The following is an 11,313-nucleotide window of genomic DNA, read 5'->3' on the forward strand; positions in this document are numbered from 1 at the left end:
GTTAAAGGACTGTGGCCGTTGCTGGCCCGGGGTCACCGCGGGTCACCGCATCTCACATGACAACGCATTGTCCACGGATCAACGTTTTTTCCCATCCACGTCGGAATCTGAAAACTAACGAATACTCAGTGAACACAATATTCGACAGTTAGACGTTACACGATATTTTTATTTATTTATTTATTTGTTTGTTCGTTTATTCACTGATTTAGGGCGTGTAGGCTATATGAATTTAGTGAGCAATAAAAAAAAAACTGTCAAAATGTATAGTCAGATATCTTTACCAAGATGAAAATGTTTGATGAAGTGAAATTTCCGTGTTAAATCATTGTCCGCATGGTGGCGCTTTAGCACAAAACTTTACACTTACAGTCGGGCTGAAAAATGTTAATTAGGCAGAGGCGGGTCACGGCACCGGTAATATGTCCAATTACAAAGACTAATAGAGTATATAATTAAGCAGAAACCATATTTGCAGCGTTTAAAAATAGAGAAAGATGATTAATAATACATTAAATTTGAAAGTCGAAAGAAGCGAAAAATATTCCCCCTCCTGTCAAAAAAGGCTAGAGAAGACAGCGGAAACCTCTCGCGCCTGGTAAGTGTTCTTCTGAGGAAGTCTTGCGTTACTTGGAATAAGGCGAATTGTACGCGTCTGATCGGCGCGTGACTGCGCACGTGGAGCGGCAAGCCATTCGAATTCTCTTTCACATGGTGGTCGCCTTACACGCAGAGTAAAGCTTTCAGGTAGTCTGTTCGCCTTAGCCCCCGGCACGCCCGCTGTTATCGCTTTCAGAAACTATATTTGTTCAGCGCCTAAGCGTTATACGGCCCAGCAATGAAACTTAGATACAGAGCGATTAAAGGTATAAGACTAAATTATATTTCTAATGTAAAGTATGCATGCGTTTTGTTTTTAATGTTATTACATTATTTTCTTTATTAAGATGTTAATAATTGAAATTTAATAATTGAGCATCTAGGTTAAAATAAATAGAGAATACATTGTAACATAAGTTTTAATTAATTTACGTTTAATTGAGCCAAATTTCTCAAATGAGCCAAATTTCAATATGATGCTTTGGTCGGTGTATGAGAAGTAAATTCAGAATCGAAGTACATCAATTGGTAAGGATTATGCTACGAGTTTATTAATAGAAAAAAAAAGAAAATCATCACCGTAAAAACTATTCATGCGTTTATAAAACGCAAACTGCACGCGAACTAATGTCTTTTTCTGTAATTTACGAATTGGGATTTCTGCAATGCAACCTCGGTTAAATACAGCAAGCGTATTTCTTTTAGCATTAATAGGAGTACAATTACACTGTTGCAACGCGTAATGTCTATTTTTGTTTTAAAGATTATTTTTAACAGTTCTAACATGAACGAAGCTCGTACTTTTCACAAGAAACTGACATTAAGTAGGCTAACCGTATTTTAAAAAGTATTTGTTTAGGAGACGACAGAGAAATGACGAGAGAAAATAGTGTCGATACTGTCGGTTTTAGTTCCAGGAAGACCACGCGTTTCAATGCACACAGTCGCAGTACGAAGCTTTAAGAGTCCAAAAGGAAGTCAAGAAAGTTCGTTGTCTAACTTCCAGATATCATGTGTATTACATTTGTTTTGGTAATTTTTACAATAAAAGTAATAGGATTTTATGCTTTAGTGTACTTCACTGGTGCCTTTCCATCTAGCGCTGAAAAAAACTTCCATAACTCCAAATGTCCAAAGAGCTTTATTTCCTTTTAAATCTCTACATCTTTTACTTCTTTTTGTCCGTCTTCAACGGTGCACACACGATGTGTTATTTTAAAACAGAAAATCTTCAAAGATTAAAACATTCCCAGTCAACCAGCAGACGAGCAAAGCGCTCTGGCGCGTGAAGCTCCCGGGTTGCGGCTGCGAGGCGGTGCCTGGCACAATAAACCTGTTGTTAACCTTGCTGTGAAAATATGTTTGAAGAAAACACCCAATTGTTGTATGAAATGTATTCAAGTATAAAATAATGCCTTTTGTTGGACACAAACTTGAGCAATGCAGGGGCACAAAAGTCCCCCATGGTATGTTCTTACGTCTTTTGTGAGGATTGCGCTTTGGCGTCGCCACTTGGCGCGTTACCCAGACCCCTCTATACGCGATTGTTTCTTTCTTTCTAATGACATTTACCGGATCAAAACATGCTGTTAATTCGATCAGAAAGCCTCACCCTTCGCAACAATGCCAGAATAATTTCTCCCAAAGTTTGTTAAGTTGACCGAAATTAGGCAAATGAATAGGGGTCTCCGAGCTACCCCCTCGCGCAGGTGACGGAGAATAATGCGCGTTAGGGCCAGCTGCATTCTTCTTTATTTCGCCGCTTTTCTTTCGCCGCATTATTAAAATTTAGGCCAATGAAACCATTCACTCCACTCAATAGACATTTTCTTATAGGATAATAGGATACAAATTGAGCCGTTCTGAAGAGAATCCAGCGGTGGGTAACCCTCGTGTGTTCAAGGCGGCTGAAGCCTCGAGCGTGGTCGGAGGCGCCGCTCGTGTGCCAGGACGGGTCCCACACCTGCCGAGCCTTAGAACAAAACTTAAGAACGTAAACAAAAAGCTCGCCATCGCCCCATGAAAGATGGACGTGTCACCAAGTCGCGTGAGAAACCCCGCGACCATACGGGGGGACTCCGTCTCCAAAAGGTCTCCCTCGAACTCGGCGGAACAGCCTATTATGTGCATACTTAATTACTTTAACGACAGTAGACAGGCCTTAAAACGCAGACGGGCCAAGGACGCAAGTTAAGATCGCTTGCTGAGGCTCGTAAACAGACGGTCGTGTGAGACGCCTTTTCTCGGTGGGGCATTGTTTTCGTTGCGCGCGCTGCGCTCGTGAGGCTCCCGGGCGGAGGCTCTCCGCTTGCGTTTCTCGCCTGGGTAGTTACCATGCAAATAATATTCTTTGGCTAATCACGTGTCTTAAAAGGGCCACGTGGATTAACAAAACACGATTGCTCCCCCCTGCCCCCCGCGAGCCCACGACTTCAGGTTTGTACTGTTGCTTTAACTGATCCCAAGTGTACACATTAACCAAAAGCTTCCCTTTAATCCTATGGAATAATTTAAGGCCATGAATGCCTGAGTCTCCTGCAAGGTCGCTTTATAAGCGGCTGGACTTCTCCAGACACCTCAGTTAAGACTTGACGGAGGAACACACACAGGATTTCCCTTTCACTTGTTTTGCGTGCTTTCGTAACTGCGTATCAAATTATGGCATCAAAGATGAAGGACCGCAAGGTAAGCACGCTCCAAATGCGCGCGCCCTATATCCTTTACTATGCGTTTAAGAAATCGTAAATTCTGTGTATCACTACACTATGATATGGCTTAAACTGGCGAACGTGGGGTCATTTCCTTGGAAGTCTACTTGTGAAGCACTGTCCCTAGCATATCGCGTGTGCGACGTGGATTGTGCCATTCAAACAAAATACAAAAATATGCGTGAGAATTTTGATATTAAAGTGATATTATTGACCAGTATTTCCCTCGCGGAATGGCGAGCTGTGGCGATACAGCACAGCACGGCGCTTCGCTTGTTCAGTAAGCCGTGGTGATTATTGGTTCAGATATCAAACACAGCTCGAACAACTTTAGTTGACTTTTACGCAACAGTGTTCGGCGATGTGGATGCAAGCTTACGTTGCATGGCCGCAAAATATGAAAATCTCGCCATGCTCGCGTCATTTCTAATATGTATCCATTTTCTACAGAAAACGCCGGTCTCACACAAGGTGATAGAGAAGAGAAGGAGAGATCGTATCAACCGATGCCTAAACGAACTCGGAAAAACCGTGCCCATGGCACTGGCAAAACAGGTGCGTAACCAAGTCCTGCTATTGAGCTTTCAGTCTCCGAACGTTTTCGTGCAGCTACTGTTGACTGGAAGCACGCGTTTGATACTCACCGTAATGCTGATCGTGGTTTTGGGAAGGCAGATTCTCGACACTGTTCCTAATAATTCTAATAGATGCGCACCTATGCATGGCGTCTAATATTTTTAAACATAATATTATCTATCTATCTATCTATGTTTATTCAACAAGCTGTAATTTGCAATGCAGACTTCTGGGAAACTCGAAAAGGCAGAAATTTTGGAGATGACGGTGCAGTACCTGCGCGCGCTCCACTCGGCAGACTTTCCTCGAGGCAGAGAGAAAGGTACGTAACCGTAGATTCCCAGAACTGTGCAGCTGGACGGACGCGCGTGGGCTTCGCAGCAGTTGCGCACAATAGAAATCATCACAGTCTCCGTCTCGTTCGGCTAAACCTTCGCTTAAATCAACGTAGAAAGACTTAGACGTCACTGAACTGAGACTTCAGGAAATAAAAATGTAATCAAAACACCAAACGATACTAAAAGGGTCATGCTTAAAATACTTCCACTAAAAACATAATTTTATTAATAAAAATTGCCGATTTTTTTTCTATTGCTTGGGCATTCTGTGCCTCATACACAAGTTTCTAAACATAATTAGTGAAACAATTTGGAGGGCCTACTCAAAGTAGATATTTGGTGATTAACGATTTAATGCATTTTTAAAATTTACTTTTATTCTTTGCCGCAGGAGAACTACTTACAGAGTTTGCCAACTACTTCCATTACGGTTATCATGAATGTATGAAGAATCTTGTGCATTACTTGACCACAGTGGAACGAATGGAGACCAAAGACACTAAATACGCCCGGATTCTAGCCTTTCTGCAGTCCAAAGTGGTCACGGAGCCCGTTTTCGGCTCGCTCGGGAACATATCACCGGACGCCACGGACTACTTGTGCCAACTTCATTCTTCCTCAGAGTATCAGAGCCCGAGCCCAACCGAATCCGTATTTCAGCACAGCTCTCCCGGACACTTTTCATGGCATAGCTCGGCGCGTAGCCCCACGCTCGCGTATCCAGCGGTGTCTCTCTCCGCGAGCACGCAACAACACGCGGGCTATTTGTCGCCGGCGCAGGGACTTGATCATCACTACATCAACTTCATCGGCCACTCGCACGCGAACGCTTTCAGCTTGCACACTGCACAACACGCCGCTTTGTAAATGTGTTTGTTTTTATTTCTAATTTATATGTGTATAACTGTATTATTTCAAACGTTATTTTGATATTAAATGAAATAAATACATTTGCAAAACATTCTGTTAGAACTCGGTCCATTTACTGTGCAAAATGTTGACTGTTGGCCTACATCTGATTTTGGCGTAAAAATGTGAACAGGCGTTGTCATCAGTTTAAATAACAACAACTTTACACACACACACACACACACACACACACACACACACACACACAAACACAATTAAAAATAAGTTGCCATAAAGATTTCACAACCTAGGCTGTATATGTCACAAACGGGGATGATTCTTACATCAGACGGTTTCCATTGCCACTTTAAAAAACCCACGTGTTTCCCACGTTTATGATGAACCGTACTGGCGACGTGACCGGTAGCCTGTTCAAGCTACTGCAGGTGTTTAGTTTACCCCCCCCAAACAAATTGCATTTTTAAAAAGCAGGCTTCATAACAGCGTGAGAAAGTAGGCTAACGCTCCATCTAAACGATTGTAAAATTGAGAGGAGTTGCAGTGCTGTGATTTGTGCGTATTCGGTCATTTCGTCATCATCGCCATTATTACCAACGTTGTCATCACGCCTCTCTTCCAATAAGCGCACAGGATGCTGGAGATCCGTTCGTTGGACTAAGACTCCCTGACTGACAATGCGGTTCTTTCCCGAGGGGTTCGAACACAATGTGACCACCACCCCACCTCCTATGACAGTTGTCCCCACCTATATTTAAATATAATTGCAAATAACAAAAAAGGATCAGTCAATACACGCTTGCGGACGAGGGGAAGCATGTTTAACTTAGGAAGAGAGTGAGGAATGGTGTCACTTCCATCACTAGCCAAGTTAAACAAGTTACAAATTAACTCCCTTGCTCTCTCTGTACACATACACACTTGCTTATTCTGTGACCCGAAGACAAACACACACTGACACAGTGCCACCCGTCCACACTCATAAACTCTCACAAAGATTTCACTGCAAGTTTCATTCATGTCAACATTTTTCAGTGATCTTAAAACAGAATCGCCGCCATTACTGGGGCACAGTATTTTCTAGGTTCAGCATTCGATGCCCACCCCAACCGTGAGCACTCTTTCCAGCTACTCAGCGCATTACGACCCCCAAAAGCGTGCGCAAGCTCCGCCTTCTTCTGTATATGTATTTAGGCAAATGAGCATGCCCGCTCTGCTCCCGGGCCAGGATTAGAGATGGCCACCAGGGTGGAAGTGAAGGGTGAACAGAAGCCCTGCGAAACTTTGGGGATATTTGCATAGAGTTTAACCAGGCTGCAGCCAGCCGTGGAAGGGATTGTGTGAGAGACGCTTGGCCTCGCTCTCTCTCTCTCTCTCTCTCTCTCTCGTACTGGTTTGAGGGAGGCCCTCTCACGCCACTGCAGCAGGGGGGGGGGGGGGGGGGGGGGCCTACACCCGTCTCTTTCCTCTACCGCCTCGAACACCCGATGTGCTGAGGCAGGGAAATCAGAAGCTCTGTGTGTGTGATTGAGAGAGAGAGAGAGAGAGAGAGAGAGACTGCATTGGACAGGGCAGGGACGTCCTATTGAGGAGTGTCTGAAAGGAAGACAACCTTCGGCTTCTTGGGATTTATCCTTGACTGACTCTGAAGGAAAATAATCAGGCGTATGAAATCAAAGCTGCTGACACACATACATACACACACACACACACACACACACACACACACACACACACACACACACACACACACACACACACACACTCACACACACACACACACACACACACACGCACATGCGCACGTGATGGTCGGAGACAGAGTGGACTCCTTGAGACTCCACCAGAATTTGTGGCCTCTCCTTTTATGAATCCGTACCTGCGCACACCTGCATGCGCCCATCCACCTTCGGGTCTGGTTACGAATGGCAATGGCTATGTGGTTGAGAGTGGACAGACAGGACTAATGGATCGATGAGTGAACGATCAGAGAGAAGCCGACAAGACGCTCAGGCGGGAAAAAAAAACCCATAATGCCATGAAAGGTGTGGATGCGATGAAAATGGCTGTACCAGAAACAAGTCAATATTGGTTTAGATCACAGCGGACAACAGCGCTCCAAGCGGAGGGGAAACGACTGAAGAGAAATTAGCACATTTTAGCTTCACTAGGCTCTATGAATAATAACCGGCAACGCCTCGCTAACCACGTCCGGAGGTCTAGCCCCTTTCTTATGTAAAACGCCTTCAAACCTCCACTGAGAACCTCAGAGGGAGCAGCATCTTGAGTGACAAGTTCCCCACGAATCTCTGTGAGGAAGATTCGGTGGAGTCCAGTACGATCCACAATGATTGGTGGTGGAGGGAGATCAACGTCATCCCACAACTGAAACTTTTTAGCTTTGAGCTGAAGTCCCATTTCATGCACAAAATGGCTTTTAAACAACCAGAAGGGTTAAAGTGGAGTTATTTAATCATAAAACCCTTGCAAACATGAGATACAAAATCAGTGTGCGCAAATCAAGTCCCTTCTTACATATGCTAAGTGTGCTGGAAGTATACACCACATAAACACCACAAACCAACTTGCATTTCTAAATCTAAACATTCCTTTCTCCCATCTTTCGTTAAGATAAAAACATATGACTGAAATTATTCAGCATTATTACACTATTTCAATTATGCAAATAAGCAGTACTCTCCTCAAGACCCTGGAATGATGAATGTTTGTATGAAAACACCTTAAGATAAGCATTCGTGACTTTGGTTAAATTCTTTCGATTACTCTTTTAATAACTGCCTGGCCAACTATAACTTTAATTGCTAACTACCTTTCTTACATTGCTTAAGTGACTGTTTTGGATTGTCTAACCAAGCCTTGGTAATACCATATTCACCACACACCAGAGAAGGGTAGACTCTCATCTTGTTGGGGAAAAGGTGTTTTTTTCTGTTTTGTTTTTTGTTTGTTTGTTTTGCTATTTAAGCCTTTTGTCTTGGTTACTGGAGGTCACGAGAGGCTTTAAAATGAATTTGTTACAACAACATTTGAGAAAATTCCATATGAATGACGCTTTACCCACAAATCCTTAATCTACTTATACCAGACCATTTCTGGTTCAAGACGATTACAGGGTTACATCATTTTAAAGGTTCATCCAAAGACAAATGAATATTGAAATATGGAAAACGTGAATGGTTGTGGACCCAGTATAAGATTATACAAGTCTCAGCCAAGTGAATCTGTTTACCTACCCTCCTGGTTAAGTGTTTGGCACATTGGACTGTATCATCTTCACAAAGGGCCAACAGTGACCTCACACAAGAAGTTTCTCTCTCATTTCCCTCTCGGATAAGACTGGATATTAACTGGACATATTCGCTATACCTAGTTTAAGGTGGCTTTGAAGTTTGAACTTCACCTAAAAGCCTACATTCCAGTCTGGCTCCCCAGGTGTGGATGGAGGTTCTGGTCATGTGCTGACGTTACGGGGTCCTTGCGGAGAAGCGGGCGGTAGTCTAGGCGTCCAGACGGGTGCGTGTGCAGCAGGCGGAGCACGCGGCCCAGATCCTCCTGGTTGCCGCACACTCCGCACAGCTGCAGGACAGCAGCAAGGTCCCACGCAGAGAGGTGGCCCGAGTGGGAAGCATCCAAACGCAGGCAGGCCCGCCGGAGGGCGCGGCGCTCCCTGTGGAGCTGAAACACACGAGCACAGAGCACATTAGCACATTAGCACACTATTTTAATAAACTAATCATGACAAGCATGAAACAGGAAACCCAGTTAGCGCTTCACCTTCTTCCTGATCCTGGTGCTCAGGGTCTCCAGAGACACAGTTTCCTCATCCTTGGGGGAATCGCTAGTCTCGCCCTGCGACTGCAGGGCAGCGGCCATGTTGGATCCATGCTTCAATACTTGATCCTTGGAAGCAAAAGGCCTAAGAAACTCTCTGTACGAAACTCTGAAAGCCAAAAAAAGGGAAAGACCAACGAAGTCCATGAACGCAGAGATTCAATCACTTCCCAATTCCCCCTAATACAAGACACTAAACACTAAATTATGAATTATAAATGACTAAACACTAACAATGAATTATTGCCTTTAATCATATGTGGTCTCCACAGATTTGGGGGGCGGTTTGATAAATAGTTGATATTTTCCTCAAATGTGGTTTTGCCCATCTTTATGTTTGTTGAAGCATGTGCGTTTCGATACCTGCCATCGTGGTTCAGGTCAAACTTGTTGGCCAAGACCTCACACTCGTACTGGCTGAGATGGACGCAGAGCCTCGTTAAAACTTCAGTAAACTCGTTGCGGCTCAGTGAGCCTGTACCGGCCGTGTCTATACCACAGAACTCAGCCCACAGCTCAGCTACGGACAGCTCCACCTACAGGGAGAGAGGGAGAGGGAGAGACAGAGGAGAGAGACAAACAGAAACAGAAAGAGAGACAAAGAGAAGAGCGAGAGAGACAAAGATAGGAGTTAAAAAAAAGGAAGAGAGTGAACGAACATTTGACAAACTACTGTAGCAAAGGTCAGGACGTGGGAAAAAAAAGCAAGGAAAAACACTCAAAATCACTCAAAAATCGAATTTCCTAAAATATCGGGTGGGTGAGAAAATTCCCCAAATGCTGCCCCTCTGACACCTTAGCCCGGAGAGCATCCACCAAGATATCTGAGACGTAGCTGAGCTTGTTGGACAGGCGCATGAGGTCATTATCCCCACGCCGGGGCGGGCAGCGCTTGGCGTCCGGGTAGCGGCAGGACGCGGGAGACGGGCCGAAGTGGCGGACAAAGTGCTGGAAGTCCAGAGTGCCGTCCTGCCGGGTAAGCAGGGACAACCAGAGATGACGCACCTCACCACGGGTTATCTCGGGCTGCACAGGAAACCTGATGTGGTTGGGGGGGAAAGAGAGCGAAAGAGCAAGAGAAAGTGAGAGAGAGAGAGAGAGAGAGAGAGAGAGAGAGGGAGAGAGAGAGAGGAGAGAGAGAGAGAGAGAGAGAGAGAGAGAGAGAGAGAGAGAGAGGGAGAGAGACGGATAAAATCACTGACACAGATGAGGATGGGTTTTGGCTCTTCTCAAGGTTCCTGTCTCATGCTGTCTCACGCTGTCTCAGAGTGTTTTTTCAGCACTGACAAACTCGGATCCCCCATGAGGGTTCAGCGTTTCTGTAATGCCACTTTATGACTAGGTCTGTTGTAGAAAGCTATACACATAGAAATTTTATTGAAGGGAATTAAATAATTTAAATATTTCTAGGAGCATGTAATGATTATACAGTATCTAAAGCATGGTATGTGTGTGTGTGTGTGTGTGTGTGTGTATGAGAGAGTGAGTGAATACCCCTGCCAGTCTCCATCTCATCAGGGTCTACCCGCCCAACAACACACACACACAAACCCTCCACCCTTCTAACCCTCCCCACCTCTACCCAGTCTGCTTCTAAGCCGAGATTTGGCAGCCAAACACATGGAAGCAACAGTTTCTCAACACACACACGAGCAGTAATCTTAGGGCCTTGGCACCAGCCGTGGCTAAAGAAAGGATAGCACTGTGAGAGAACTCATATCTCCTACAACCCACACACACGCAGAGACACACACACAGACACACACACACACACACAGAGACACACACACACACACACACAGAGACACACACACACACACACAGAGACACACACACACACACGCAGACACACACACACACACACAGAGACACACACACACACACGCAGACACACACACACACACACACACGCAGACACACACACACACACACAGAGACACACACACACACAGAGACACACACACAGAGACACACACACAAACGCAGACACACACACGCAGACACACACACACACGCAGACACACACACACGCAGACACACACACACACAGAGACACACACACGCAGACACACACACACGCAGACACACACACACACACACACAGAGACACACACACACACACGCAGACACACACACACAAACAGAGACACACACACGCAGAGACAGACACACACACGCAGACACACACACACGCACACACATGCAGAGACACACACACACACACAAACAGAGACACACACACACAGACGCTGACACACACACACACGCAGAGACACACACGCACATGCAGACACACACACACAAACAGAGACACACACACACGCAGAGACACACACACACGCAGAGACACACACACACATGCAGACACACAC

At 45.1% G+C, this 11,313-nt stretch overlaps 2 protein-coding genes across 3 annotated transcripts in view; one reads left to right on the plus strand and one right to left on the minus strand.

The window, feature by feature from the left end:
* Window positions 1–1,601: 1,601 nt before the first annotated feature.
* On the plus strand, window positions 1,602–5,328 carry helt (helt bHLH transcription factor). Its single transcript, XM_027032805.3, has 4 exons — window positions 1,602–3,285; window positions 3,759–3,863; window positions 4,110–4,206; window positions 4,614–5,328. Exons 1-4 carry the CDS (start codon window positions 3,259–3,261, stop codon window positions 5,087–5,089), a joined length of 705 nt encoding a protein of 234 aa, XP_026888606.1. The 5' UTR covers window positions 1,602–3,258; the 3' UTR covers window positions 5,090–5,328.
* A 2,215-nt stretch (window positions 5,329–7,543) lies between these two features.
* Window positions 7,544–11,313, minus strand: part of si:ch211-197n1.2 (EF-hand calcium-binding domain-containing protein 6) — a 26,704-nt gene continuing 22,934 nt past the window's right edge. For both annotated transcript variants that reach the window (XM_035529538.2, XM_081714241.1), the window contains 4 exons: window positions 9,737–9,980; window positions 9,305–9,477; window positions 8,885–9,050; window positions 7,544–8,785 (listed from right to left, as the gene is read on the minus strand). In XM_035529538.2, coding sequence (XP_035385431.2) covers window positions 8,519–8,785; window positions 8,885–9,050; window positions 9,305–9,477; window positions 9,737–9,980 — 850 coding nt within the window. In that variant the 3' untranslated portion in view covers window positions 7,544–8,518. The remainder of the gene's footprint in view (window positions 8,786–8,884; window positions 9,051–9,304; window positions 9,478–9,736; window positions 9,981–11,313) is intronic.

This window comes from Electrophorus electricus, chromosome 5 (genome assembly GCF_041902795.1).
Source record: "Electrophorus electricus isolate QZ-2024a chromosome 5, ASM4190279v1, whole genome shotgun sequence".
Classification (NCBI taxonomy): domain Eukaryota; kingdom Metazoa; phylum Chordata; class Actinopteri; order Gymnotiformes; family Gymnotidae; genus Electrophorus; species Electrophorus electricus.